Raw genomic sequence first — 14,818 nt, 5'->3', positions numbered from 1 at the left:
ATAGCTAAAGGAGAGATAACTTGAGCTCCCTTAGGAAAGGATAAAAAATGAAATCAGCAGTGAGCCACTAACCTGTGTCCTGGACTCCTGCAGGAGTGTCAGTGACGTCCTTTAGCTTCTGCTCATTTCAAACTTAGGCCATGTTAAATTACTTGATGAGTAAGGTTCTAGGTGCAGTTTCATATATAATATTTTCCTGTTGTTCGTTATTTATATACGTGTTACCAAAGTATATGATATGATTGACTTCAGCAAAGCTTTTGACAAAGTACCACATGACATTCTGATTAACAAACTAGCTAAAAGTGGGCTAGATGGAACAACTATTAGGTGGATTCACAGTTGGCTACAGAATCAGCCTCAAAGAGTACTTATCAATGGAACCTTCTCAAACTGGGGAGAGGCAACGAATGAGGTACCGCAGGGCTCAGTCCTGGGCCCAGTGCTCTTCAACATTTTTATTAATGATTTGGACGAGGAGGTGCCCCTCTCCCCAAACATTAATTTTTGAGTGGTGGGGGAGTACTGCTGCCTCTTACCTCCTAGCTAGGTCTTTAAAAAAAATTCCTTTTTCTTCTATAGGTAATCCACAGAGACTGAAAAACACTTCAGCTGCACAGCATAATTATTGGTTCTTTTGTTAGGAAATGAAGTTAGTTTTGCATTCTACTGTCAAATGAAATACCAGGGGTTCGAGAAAGGTCAGGCAACCTTCTTGGATCCTTTATTTATTTACAATATTTATATATTGCTCAATTATGTAACATAGATTCCAGAGTGGTGAACATAACTATAAACAGTAAAAGAAAGATTTTAAAAACAAATTAAAATTGTTCAATTTAAAAACAAAGGAACCCGAAAAAAAGCTAGTTATTTCAGGAAGGCTTCTCGAAACAAGAGCTGTTTTCAGGAGGTGCCGGAAGCAGCCTTGTGTTGGCATCCGCCTGGCCTCCAAAGGCAGGGAGTTCCACCTCGACTGGAACTGTACGAACTGTCTTGGGCACCACCACAGAGTGGCTACCATGGAAGGTGTGGCTAGTCACAAGCGACGTGTAACTTGCCCCCAAAGGCTGGAGTACAAGGCAGAAGTGGGGGCCTGAGGCCAAAGACACTTCTCAAAGCTCCTTTGAGCCCTCCATTTCCAGTGCTGCAGAGGGAAGCGTCAGCCTGTAGCTACCTTGTCATCTTCATTTCCTAGGAATGCTCATGAGAGCCCCATGTGTGGCCCCAAGGAATTACTGAGCAAACAAGGGGGCAGCGGCTGGAGGCCCTCGTTTTGCTTTGAAGTGATCCCATCTGCCAGTAAGAGAATTGATTGATTAGAGAAAAGTGAGAAGCATGTGGGGCAACAAGGGAGGCGCCAAGGAAGAGGCCGGCACGCTGGTGCCTGTGGCGGAGTTAGAGCGGTGGCACTTTGTGCCTGGAAATTTAGGCAACTGTGTTGCTAGTCATTTCCTATATGGGGCAGAATGTATGAAAGGTGGGCTCGAAATTAAAGCCATGTAGTGTTTAATTCAGAGTTTAAAATTATTTAACGCACCTTTCTAGCCTGCCTCATCCCAAAACCTCAGGCTGGGTAACAAAATCTCTCCTTACCCACCACACCACGGAACAGAAAACATCATCACTCATTTGTAAAAACGTCTCCACCTCTTCCTGGCGTAACCCTCTGCCCCAAAGCTAAGTACGAAAATGTAGGTCTTGCAACTCTTCTGAACAATGCTCAGGCCTTGGTGAATTTGTAGCAGGAAGGCATCCAATAACTGGGTAGCCCCTACTCCAAGATATGTGCACTGGAAAAACATACCTGTTAATGGAGTCCTCAGTGGTGTTACATGAAACATGACGCTCATAGTTGTGCAAGTCCAATTCTGTGTTCGTGTTAGTCATGTCCTACCCAGTGGCGTAAGTAGAACAAAACTCTTCAGGTACTGGTTTCAAATACACAACACCGCTCTAGCCATGCCCATTTAGCTCCACTCTCCCATCTTTGGCCACGCCTCTTATTCAAAGAAACAGATACAAAGTCATGGTTTATATCAAGAAAAAATATCTCTGGCTATGAATGCATTTTCTTCCCTATTGAGCAATGGCAGCCTGTCCCCACATGCTTAGATCTAAATCAGTTGGGTGTCTTTCTAGCTGGCAGGCTTGAGCCCTGGCACACATCTTTTTAGAAACAGCAGGAGAAATGAAGCACGACTTCCACGTTTGACAGCATTCTCAGAACACAGTGCATTTTTTAAAAAAACCACTGTTAAACCTTATTTGAACATTTCTTTTCTAGCGCTAAAACTTATTCTGGCACATGATACTTCGCAACATCCACTCCCTTTTGACAATGGTGCCAAGAGAAGATGTAGCCACATAGACATATAATACCATACGTAACATTCACAATGCTATAAAATATTGGCAAATTTAAAATACCCTTCAAAGCAGATGTGAGATGTTCAAGGTGTCCTCCATATATACAAGAGCTATAGATCATAATCCAGATTGTTCACATCTGTATTGCTGCACTAAATCAGGAATTCAGAAGACTGAAACAGAATTTCTGTTGTCTAGAAGATCCATTTTAGAGTACTGAAACATCAATATCATTGTCAATGATAGACCTGCTTCTGTCCTGAGTGTAGGCTGTGGAGCATGTAGCTTCCTCACGGAAAGCCCCTTCAAAAATCCCTTGCACTGTCTGGTGTGCTTTTTCTCTGAAACTTCGACCCACGAACACATAAAGAAGTGGGTTGATGCAGCTGTTGGCATAGGCCAGTGCTGTGGAAATGTGGTCCCACAAAACCAGCTTTTCATGAAATTCTGTGCCTGGGGAAGCCAGGATGTACAGCGCCCCAATTACATGGTAAGGAGCCCAGCAGAGGAAAAAAGCAGCTATCACAAGCAGGATAATCTGTAGAGCCTTCCTGCGGGGCTTAGCAAATTGGTTTTTGAGCATCTTGTGAGCAATAAGTGCATAACAGGTCACCATGATTCCAAAGGGGAGAAGGAAACCAAAGACGCTTCTGGTAATGGTAATGGACAAAAGGACACTTGGTGGTTGGATTTCAGAGAAATCATAAAAGTACATTTCTGTTGAATCATTACTCAAAAAGAGGGTCTCAGAATAAATGCCAGGAGGAACATCTGAATGAAGAATATTGGATAGATTCTGATAGATTCTGGGAAGTTCATGCAATATTGGTGTAGGATGCGTGATGGCTGTCACTGACGAATCTGTAACTTTACTGATGCTGTGATTATTTGATATGCTAGAATGCAGAAACTTGCTTTTTTCAGTGTTCAGAATAGGATACTCCAGATACATATCCAGAATTCCATATGTGATGTTGTCCTCATAGATTCCACTATCCATGGGAGAAGGGTATGGAATAAAAGACTCATAGTTGCCGGAAAATGCGTCCGCTGGCCAGTTGTCCTCTGCATATTCCTCACCGTGCCAATTGTAGACACATTTGGTGTTGCCAAATTCATCCATGGAGGTCTCACGGTAGAAGAAGGCAGGACAACACATAATGAAGGCTAAGAGCCAGATGCCACCACATATCATGGCAGTGAACCTTACTGTTCGGTGATTCTGACACCAGACAGGCTTCATCACCACCAGACATCTGTCAATACTGATGGTGGTGAGGAGAAAGACACTGGCAAACATGTTGAAAATAATGGTTGTTGGAATAATCTTGCAGAAAAACCAACCATAAGGCCAGTGCTCATGGAGAGCCAGATGAACAATGTAAAAAGGCAGGGACAGGCAGCACAGGAAGTCAGCCACCGCAAGGTGGAGAAACCAAGTGGTGTTCACTGTTCGCTTCATTTTCAGGGTGGTTACCCATATCACCAGGCCATTTCCAGGCAGACCCAGGAGGAAGGTGAGGGAGAAGACAGTCAGAGAACTGATAGATGTGGGGGTACGTTCGAACATGAAGGGCTCAACAGAGCTATTAAAACTCTCATTAGCCAGGAATGGAGGCATCTTCCTAAGACAACAACACCTGACCCTGAAAAACAAAGCAAATAGCATTAGCTCGGGGCTCTCCAACTTTATTCTAATGATACTGTAAAGGGTGGTTGAAAGAATCTGACACAGGCAAAATCCAATGTGAAGTTCTCCTGCACAAGCTCAATGGGTGGGAGCTGCACAGGGGCATATTATCGTGCTCTTGCGTAGCTCTCGTTTATGTCAACAGCACTTGTGCAGAAGAACTTCCTAGTGGATTTCCCCCTGTGTTAATTAGTGTGAGCAAGTGGCATTTGGATTTTCAATTCTGAGCAATTTGGAGCTTTATCACACTAGGAAATTCATAAGATATTTTTCTTTTCTTACCCCCTAGAAATAAAAGGACACTTTCCAGAATTTTCTCTATGAGGTTTATCAGACTAGCATTTTATCACACACTCGCTACTGCCCACTTATGGACTGCCTCTCCTGCGCCTTCTGCTTGTTTTTCTGTTGCAAAATAGACCCCTTTTAATCCAACTTCTTTTAAAAAACAGAATGTACTGCGATTTCCTGCTGTGTTTCTATTTCCTAAATGTAGAACATAGCATTTATCCCTTTCAGCTCAGCACTCCAGCCTATCAAGATCACTTTGAAGTTTGTTTCTGTCTTCCAGGGTATTAGCTATCCCACCCAATTTGGTGTCATCTGCAAATTTGATCAGCGTTCCCTGCATCTCCTCATCCAAGTCATTAATAAAAATGTTGAAGAGCACTGGGCCCAGGACTGAGCCCTGCGGCACCCCACTCTCCCCTCTTGCCTCTCCCCAGTTTGAGAAGGTTCCATTGATAAGTACTCTTTGAGTCCGATTCTGTAGCCAACTGTGGATCCACCTTACAGTTGTTCCATCTAGCCCACTATTAGCTAGTTTGCTAATCAGAATGTCATGGGGCATTTTGTCAAATCCCTTTCTATTATGGCTCCGTCTTAGTTCCCATTTCTTTTGCAAATGATGTGGTTCCCCTTGTGCAAAGGAAGCACTTTTGTCTCTTGTATATTTTTATGGCCTACGTGGAGTTCCAAATATAGCTGATGTGTCAGCAGTGTTAATGTTGAGGTCAGCAATAAGGAAAAGCACCCAACTAAAAAATATGCACACGTACTTCTGAGCCTTAGCTGTAGCAGCTATTGTCAGCCCACCTCAGCCTGGATCTGAGTCAGTGCCACGTTGGCCCAAGGTCGAAGCAGATCAGTACCGAAACCTCGGGGCGCCTCGGGCCAATTCAGTCCATCGGACTCACCTCTCTCTCCCTCCCCCTCCCCACTCACCCCCTGCTGCCACTTTTAACAGGTAGATAACCTGAAGCAGTAACGTGTACCCAGTAAAGCCATAGCACGTAGCATGAAAATTGAAAGCAGTAAGGTAGAAAGTAGTGAGGAAACCCTCTATTTCCCTTGTTTTAGTGATTCACAGAAATAACCAAGTTCTCAATACTTTAAACAAGCCATTCTCATAGTTTCAGATTAGAGAATGGAAACCTAGAGAGATTGCAGTTAAGTTTTACTCACCTATATTCCAGTGTCAAGTTCCACCACTCTCTACTCCCAGTCTGCTGCCCTACACATCATTTGTTCATAAGGAAGAGTCCTGCTGAAGGTGAGAGAAGATGGCCATAATACCAGGCCTCACAAATTGTTTGCCTTTCTCCTCCTTTGCCAACCATATTCTTCCGCCCATGTGCACGCACGTGCACATGCACACACTGCCCTCTCTTGCATGCTTGCTTCCCTCTCCCAGCACCACCACCTAGAATTGCCACCATTTAACACAACAAATTGTGAACATTCCACTGAGCCAAACTATTAACTCCATTGATTTGAACGGGGGGCACTGTCAAAACCCAGCTAGAGGTGGGGGAGAAGCCCACTGCCCACCAAGGACCCTGTTTCCCCAAGGATCCCTGGCTGGGGGTGGGCGTCCACCCTGCTCTAGCTATGCTCCTGCAAGTACTCCTCCCCACCCCCAATGTGAACCCCTGGAGATGGCTCCTTAATCTCTAACTCGCTCAGATGTAGTGACATCGTTTCCATTTGCAAATAAACCTGCAGCTGCCTGACTTAGGAATAAGAAGTGTACTAAATACATTTGAAAGAAAAACGTTCTGAAAGAATGAACATTTTCATTTATGATTAGATAATTTAGAATAATTGTGAGTTGTATTTATTAAACTGGAAATGATTATGGAGTTCTTTCAAATATATATTTTCTTTCAGATGTCCAAATGCAGCACAGCCCTATTGTGAACATATGGAGCTGCATAACTCTGAGTCAATTGGTCCATCTACCTCAGTGCTGGATAACCAAAAAAACCCTCAGGCAGACGTTTTCCCCAGCCCTGCTACATGAGATCCAACAGGACATAAAGGACCTTATTGCAGCCAGAGTATCAGTATTAGTATCCAGGCACACTTTAAATTACTTTAATTATTAAAAATGAATTTGGAAGCAGGTAATAGGAGTGTGTGTGTGTGTGTGTGTCTAGACAGCGTCTTTGCCCCCCCCCCCCAGTGGCTGGTAAATCGGCACTGTCTCAGTTATATGATGTTGCCGTCGATTCGCTGCTGTGGGGCAAAGAGATGAAGATGTGCAGCAGAAAAGTCAGGAACTCGCCGCGTCTTTTCCTGCCAGAGCAAGCAAGGTCTTCTGCCATCTGGCCTCGCTCTGGCACGGGGGGGGGGGGGGCATTCCCATGTGGAAGGCGACCTCCCATTGGTTGCCGGAATCTGGGGGTGGGCCCAGCGAGCCGAATAGCCACCAGAAAGCCTGCGCTGCCTCCTGTGTTGGGACTACCCAACGCCACCTCACTGCAGCAAAAGCGCAGGGTTTTCCTAAAAGTGCAGGCAACCCGGCACCATCAAGGCAGCCCCATGAACACCTGTTATAATTTGTAATCCCTTATAAAGCAGTTTTAGTTTCCAGAATATGTCATATTCTGGTATACATTATACTACTCAGGTAAAGGAATTTATCTGCATTCATTTTTCATTGAAAGGAGGAAACAGACTTTTTCATGTCCCCAGGAGCCCCTTCCCTTCTTGAAAGTGAAGGCAGGACTGAAGTTTGTATCAACATACAATTTTGCCTTTTCAGAAATGTGGGCAAATTTGGCCCAGAATAAGATTGATGTATTTTTTGCTTCTTCTTCTGTCCAGAGTTCCTGAACTATGAACCATCTAGAAGCATTTAGGGTGGCCTGTCAACTCTGCCGTGGCCACCTTCTCCTTGCTGCCTTCCCCCCTCCAAATCCTGGCTATTGCCTGTATGTCTCTAACCCACCACCCTGCAGCCCCCATCCCTCCTCTGAGACTCTCTCCAAAGCCCCTACCTTTGCTGTGCTTTATTCTTGGCTCTGGGTCCACAGCTGTTGCTGCCACCATCTGAATTTCAAGAGTTCCTTCTGTTCCACTGAGGCGAGGGGGAGGAAGAGGCAGTCACAGGCAGGAAATCGTAGATTGCACCTCTAACGCCCTTGTACAGTGGGAACATGCTAATTTCCTGGTGACCCTGAATAGGATAGTTCCCATATAATGTGTCCATTCCAAATGCCAACCATGTTTTAGTCTTGTTTTTAAAACAAAACAGTGGAGATGGTTTGGCAGGAGAAGTCCCCTTTAGCCAAGTATCGTAACTGTAGTACGTCAGACTTGTCCAGAACAGCAGCACTACAAACATCCAGTTTTAAGATGGGGAAAAAATGGTAAGAGAGATGCATTCACTGAATACAATTCGTATCTTCAGAGAAAGGTGAATAAATGGGAACATGATAGGGATGTATTTAAAGAGGCATGGCAGTGCCTCTTTAGTTAAGACCGACTGGAAAAAACACATTCCACCATGATAAAGGGGTACTGGGGGAGGAGGGGGTTATTCTAGCATTCATAGAATCATAGAAAAGCAGAGTTGGAAGGGGCCTACAAGGCCATTGAATCCAACCCCCTGCTCAATGCAGGAATCCACCCTAAAGCATCCCTGACAGATGCTTGTCCAGCTGCCTCTTGAATGCCTCTAGTTTGGGAGAGCCCACAACCTCCCTAGGTAACTGATTCCACCGTTGCACTGCTCTAACAGTCAAGAAGTTTTTCCTGATGTCCAGCCGGAATCTGGCTTCCTTTAACTTGAGTCCGTTATTCTGTGTCCTGCACTCTGGGAGGATCGAGAAGAGATCCTGGCCCTCCTCTGTGTGACAACCTTTCAAGTATTTGAAGAGTGCTATCATGTCTCCCCTCAATCTTCTCTTCTCCAGGCTAAACATGCCCAGTTCTTTCAGTCTCTCCTCATAGGGCTTTGTTTCCAGACCCCTGATCATCCTGGTTGCCCTCCTCTGAACACGCTCCAGCTTGTCTGCATCCTTCTTGAATTCATAACATCGAAAATGTTTCACCAATCTTCCTGAAATTTACATGGTCCAGAAAGGTTGGTTTTACATAACCTGAAAATTTCAAGAAGACTGGTGAAAGATTGAGGGAAGGAGGGCAGTTTAAAGTAGAAAAGAAAAAACCTCTCTCACTCACTGGCTGGGTTCGGACGACACAATAATCAACGGGCCGGGGAAGGAGGCAACTGTCAGTCGAGTTGATCATTGCGTCATCGGGGACGCAGTGCCCACACAGCCGACCGTACACTATTTCGCCATTTTAATCAATAGAGACAAACAACAGGCTGCGACCTACACACCTGCTTATAAGGAATCTTCAGACATTGGCAATAGAACATTTGTGGCTAAGTAAGGCAATTCTTACCCAAAGAAATCTAAACTATTGGAGAAATGTGCCACAATGGCACATTTATTTATTTTTTATTATTATTATTAAACTTATATACCGCTCCCATAGCCAGGGCTCTCTGGGCGGTTTACAGAAATTGAGATTTAAACAAATTCAAATGCACAAGCTAGCTTTGGGGGAAATAGCTGAGCAAATGGAGGTTTAAAAGACTTGAAGCCTACACAAACACACACCCCAGGGAAAAGAGGGGAAGGGCTCTCTAAAAGCAATATACCTATCCCTACTGAAGCCCTTTCCTGTAGACAGGAACAGGTGAGCATTACAACTCCTGGTGTCAAGTGAAGAGGAAGGAAGGAGCAGGAGCCTTTCCTTTGGGAGGAGAGACTCAACAATTCTGGCAGCAGTGTGGCACCTTACCAGGGTGGTGAATCCACTTAGTAGATTCAGCAGCATGGCCCCATGCCCCTGGGACTTTCAGCCACGTGATGGGGGCAGGGGCAACATGTCATGAGAGGAGTACCAGGAGAATAATGAACTGTGAGTGTGCTATTACCCCCTCCATTGCCTAATGTGTCATCCGAAGTCAGCCATTGTGATTACTGAATTTGGGCTGGTGAGATCTGTGCCCATGATTTATGAAGTAATTAGACCCTGATTTTTTTTTAAAAAAAATCCCTTCGGTTGATTTTTAATTAATATTATTTCATTGCATTAGGGTGAATGCCATTTTGAAAAGACACAACACGCTGCATGCTCAGTGGTGTCTCCCTCCTTCCTCAGTTATATTACAATGTTGAGGAGAAATGGCTGCCTCCACTAGCAAAGACATTGCCTTAGTAGAATAATCAGTGTCTTCTATGAAGTAAGTTCCATTGAGTCTAATGATGAAGTTCTTTATGCTGTGGCGAAACACATTCTTCCCAGCCCTTGTGAGGTGCAACCCGTTCCTTGCCAGCAGTCCATCTTCCAAGTAGCGTAGCCAATGATCGCAGAATCCAAATCTCCCACGTCAGCACCACTTTCATAGCCAGAGTAGTTCACCCAAAGTATTTTTCTTTCTCTTTCTGTTCCTCTTCAAAGAACTGGAAGAATGGATGAGAAAGCTATTTGGGTCCCAAAGTTCTTGAGTTTCCTTCCCGGAGCTTCAAAATCTGACATGATTTCCTTGTAGCTCCGCTTGGCAGTATCATTTGTTCCCACATGGATGAGATGAAAAGGATATGTGTCGGTGGGCTTTATGAGCTTTGGCAACCCTAGGGAGACTATATTTTGGAACCCATGGGGGCATGCTCACCAACATGTCCAGCCCCCAAAGGCCCACCCAAACATGGCCTTGGTCACAGCTGATTTCACAGCACACAATTAAGACAAACCTGTTCTACAAACATCTTAATGTTAAAATCACTGGAATAAAGTACAAGTGAGACGTTCAATGTATCTGAAATTAACTTCACTCATTCCTACTTCTGTAGCTTTTGCTGTACTTTGAAGCTTTTGCTATACTCTGTGTGATACAGTCTCCCCTTTCCTCAAATATCTTTTCTGACTGCAAATCCTTCATTGGATTACCATAGTCTAACCTTTCCTAACATTTAACACTCTTTCCCCTTCACCTTTCTCATATCCATACTCACAAATTCAGCATACTGCTACCACTGAACAAATGAAGCAGTTGACAAGTACAGAAAACTCTATTACAACAAACAAGCATTCAGAAAGAGTATAAACTACTATTAGCCTGCAAACATTAGCCGTGGAACAAAATGGACTACAGGCTAGCACCTCTTAGCTTGTTTCAACTTCAACCAGACATAACAGTAAAAAAAAAAAAAAAAAAACCCAAGAAAAACACACCTACTTCATTGAAATTGCAATACCTAATGACAAAAATGTTGCAGAGGAGGAAAAGAGAGAAAAATATACACCACTGGCTATGGAAGTTAAAGAACTATGGCAACAGGAAAATGTTACAATTATTCCATTAGTCACATCAGTCACCAGCATGATATTGTTGGGTTTTTTTTTACAGAAAACCTTCAGAAATTAGGCCTACCAAAATACATGCATGCCAACATCCAGAAAGCAGTCATACATAAAACATGTTCAATAGTCAGAGAATTTCTGAATAAGTAAAAAACAGCATGACTTGGCAAAGCCCATCATGTTCATCTAGAAAAACCACCACAAGCAAGAAAAGAGAGATAAATGATGATAATAATAATGGCAACCCTGTTAATTTTTAAAAAGGTTTTTAAGAAGGATGAACAATTATCACCCATTGTTACAAAATATACATCATGCCAATTATAGCAAACAAATTGGAAAGGAAGGTCTATGGGTCTAAAATGCATTATTTAATAGGTATATCACCTCCAAAACACCCCCCCCAACTCATACACAGAAAACTACAGCCCTCCCCCCCACATACAGTGCAAACATGCACATGCATCCATTCAAAGTAAAACAACCAGGCATCCCATTCAGACATCAATACACTCATACACTGTCAGCACATGTGTGCACGCGCACACACACACACACCTCAGTCTTACCTCCGACTTGCTTCTTCTCCTCCTGCTTGCTTCTTTTTACTTCTTCCTTCTTCCTCCTTCTCCTCCTCGGCTTGCGATCACACCAGCCCAGGAGAAGAGGGCTAGATCGGCGCTGGGGGGGGGGGTAAGCTGGAGGACAGAACCCGTCCTCTGCCCCCTCCCCTGGTCTGATTTTGCCCTTTTCCTGCACTGGGGGGAGGCGGAGGCTGCTGTACATGTTCCCGGAAGTGCGGGAACGCGTACAGCAGCCCCTACCCCCAGCAATGCTCTGGCCTTCGGCTGCCAGCTAGGAAGTCGTGCGAGACTTTCCACTGGAAAGAAGGCAGAACTGCCGGGGAAAGAAGGCCATACCTCTGCCAACTGCGGGCTGGGCACCCCCGTTTCTCCGATAAGTTGGGCCCCAGCTCCGGTTGGCCTGATTTCCCCGGATGGTTCCGGAAATCTCCGGTGCCTATGGTCAGCCTAGGCAACCCTGCAGTTACATCTTCAACCTGTCCTCCAGGGAGACATACCTGGTGAGTTTATGGGCCTTCACAACATAATTGGGTTTCAATCCCATGCACCAGGGAGTCCGCCACAGCGACTACTCTTCTCTTCATCTTGTTCGACTGACCTTCTGCCTCTGCCATGAAAACATAGATCTGAGGCAGGGATCCCCATGATTTTTACAAGGAAAATCCTCCAAACCACAATCTAATCACAGAGCACATATGCCTCCATGGCCTGAACCATGAAAATTATGGATTCACCTCTCATGGGTGCAGTCAGGGTGCAAAAAACATGGACCTGAGGAAGGGATCTTCTTGATATCGTATGATTTAAAGCTGCATCACACGTGGGAAAACATGCTCCCTATCGTTGCTTTTCCGCTCCTGGTTTCATTGCTCAGTTACTTTCTGTTTCAAAACAGGAAGTAAACAACGAGCACGAGGCCCATTCAGTTGGGCATTCTAATCACGCTGCTTCTCCTGCACACAGCAGGAGAGAGAAGCAACTTCGGTTTTTAAAAATATTTCGGACTTTCTGTGTTTTTTCTTGTGATGCAGGGAAGGCCAGAAGGAACGGGAGACAGACAACATCATGTGTGGGACCTACTAAAAATCTGTGAGTGCCCAGTAACAAGCATGCAATAAAACGCTCATAGGATGGAACCCTTATACAGAGCAACCTCTCCCAAACAACAAATTACAGAGCGTATCAGCCTCTATAGACTGAACAAGAGAAATCATGGATCTCCCACTTGTAGGTGCCCAGGAAGAAAAAATGTGGATTCAAGGTAGGGATCCAACTTTAGAACCACTCCACTGGCTGCCAATTAGTTTCTGGGTGAAGTATAAAGTGTTGGTTATTACCTTTAAAGCCCTACATGGTTTGGGCCCAGGATACTTGCGGGATCGCCTTCTCCCGTACAATGCGCCCTCACACTCAGGTCCAATGGGAAGAATCTACTCCAGTCAGCCAAAACTAGGCTGACAACTGTTACTCAAAGGACCTTCTCTTCTGCCGCTCCCAGACTGTGGAATGGCCTGCTAGGAGAGATTCGCCGACTTAATAGTCTTTCCAAATTTAAGAAAGCCATGAAGATGGATCTCTTCCAGCAGGCCTACCCAAATGAATTTTAAGATGTCTGATTGTTATTTTAATATTGTATCAGTTTTATACGTTTTTAATCAGTTTTATGCATTTGATATTTTGGTATTTAATAATAAAATTATTATTATTATTATTATTATTATTATTATTATTAATTATCCTCATGACTTTTACAAGAAATTTCCATGTAAAAATCATGAGGATCTCTGCCTCGGACCCATGCTTTTATACTGTGGAGGGGCCCACGAGTGGTGGATCCATGATTTTTTCTGATTCAGTCCATGAAAGAAGATGTGCTCTGTAATTTTACTGTGGTTTGGGGGGTTTGCTCTGTAAAAATCATATGAAATCATGACATCCCTGTTTCGGATCCATGTTTTTGTGCTGTGGTTATGCCCACAAGTGACAGATCTGATATGCTCTGTGATTGGATTATGGTTTGGGGTATTTTCCATGTGAAAATCATGAGGATCCCTGCCTCAGATCCATGTTTTTGCACCATTGAGGTGCCCATGTGTGGCAGACCTGTGGTTTTCATGGTTCAGTCTGTGGAGGGAGATGAGTTCTATGATATGTTATTGTTAAGGAGTATTTGCTCTGTAAAAATCATGAAGATCCCTGAGGATCTATGTTTTTGCGCTGTGGCAGTGGCTACAAATGGTGGATCAGTGTTTTTTGTGGTTCAGTCTGTGGAGGAAGATGCGCTCTGTGATTGGATGGTGGTTTCGTGGCCGTCCTCTTTAACAAATCGTATGAAATCATGGGAATCCCTTTATTTCATGGATCCTTGCTTTACTTTCTTCCACGTCAATGGGGAAATAATTGGATGTCCTGTGTTCTAGGAATGCCACCAAGGGCCAAATTTGGCGAGAGAGAGAGAGAGGAAGGCTGGCGAGGCGAGAGGCCCCGGGGCGGGCGTCTACACGCGCAGCTGCCCGGGCCCCGCGGACGTCCTGCGTGTTCGACAGACAGCTCCCACTTCCGCCCCAGGGGAGACCCAAAGTGCACTCGGGCATATTCTCTCTCTCTCTCTCTCAATCAAAACATGAGGCGAGGGATCGCCGTGAGAGCGGCTCCTCTCGGCCCGCGACGCGCTGCCAGGGCCCAAGATGGCTGCCGGCAGGAGTTCAGCGGCCTCATGACGTCAGCGGCGCTGGGTATAGAGGCGTAGAGATAGGAAATGCTAGAGTGACTCACTGTAAGGCCCGAAGACTCCGTTCCACGGTTCCTTTAGACTCTGGCTGTTTACCCATAGAAAACAATGAAGAACTCTAGAATTGGTAACAAAGCTGTACTTGGGTAGCAGCGTCCCCACCCCCCGCCCGCAAATGTAAGCCAGGAGTACAAACGGGTGCGGAAACGTTTTTAAACCTTTTTTAAAAAATCCCTGGAAACCCTAATTCCTATGTAGTTTGTTGTCACAAGATTGCAGCGCAGAAGCGGGCTGTCAAACTAGTTTGGATTTCTAGCCAAAAATCTCCCGGGCAAAGCAGCCCCACGCACCCACCCCGGCCCGCCAAATCTCGAGCTCTGCTGCATGCAAAATCCTGGCGCTCCGTCGACTGTGTGAAGCCACGTCGCACTTTTAAATGTGCGTGTTTGAAAACGGAACCCCCCCCACACACAACAACAGTCCTGAACCAAACACGTTTTTGCACAAGATAAGCCCCGAGTGAAAGAAACGTCTCCCTCCCTCCTCAGCTACCTGTAGGCCCCGGGCGGACGCGCCGCCCCCACGCCCCAACCCTGCCTTTCTCACGGGCAGCCCTAACCCTGAGCCCCGAGGGGAGGAAGGAGGCCTACAAAGAGCCCGGAGGCCGGCAGGCGTTGTGAGTCTAGCGATTAGCTCTGTGCGGACAAACTTCCGAAAACCCAAGATGGCGTCGCCCGGCGCGGGTCGTGACTGGGCAATATGGCGGGCCGGAGCTTGCCC

At 45.3% G+C, this 14,818-nt stretch overlaps 1 protein-coding gene across 2 annotated transcripts; it reads right to left on the bottom strand.

Moving 5' to 3' along the window:
* Positions 1-1,651: 1,651 nt before the first annotated feature.
* Positions 1,652-5,606, bottom strand: C3AR1 (complement C3a receptor 1). Of its 2 annotated transcripts, XR_010025892.1 has the most exons (3): positions 5,525-5,606; positions 2,431-4,016; positions 1,652-2,002 (listed from the first exon to the last, which is right to left on the bottom strand). XR_010025892.1 is itself a non-coding variant. In XM_063135413.1 (2 exons), exon 2 carries the CDS (start codon positions 3,989-3,991, stop codon positions 2,579-2,581), a length of 1,413 nt encoding a protein of 470 aa, XP_062991483.1. In that variant the 5' UTR covers positions 3,992-4,016; positions 5,525-5,606; the 3' UTR covers positions 2,295-2,578. The 2 variants fall into 2 exon arrangements, 1 of the variants encoding a protein (XP_062991483.1); XM_063135413.1 differs by lacking the exon at positions 1,652-2,002 and having other exon boundaries at positions 2,295-4,016.
* Positions 5,607-14,818: the final 9,212 nt, after the last annotated feature.

This window comes from Elgaria multicarinata, chromosome 10 (genome assembly GCF_023053635.1).
Source record: "Elgaria multicarinata webbii isolate HBS135686 ecotype San Diego chromosome 10, rElgMul1.1.pri, whole genome shotgun sequence".
NCBI classification, from domain to species: domain Eukaryota; kingdom Metazoa; phylum Chordata; class Lepidosauria; order Squamata; family Anguidae; genus Elgaria; species Elgaria multicarinata.
Note: the sequence above shows the minus strand (reverse complement) of the source record. Positions and strands in the feature narration are given on the sequence as shown.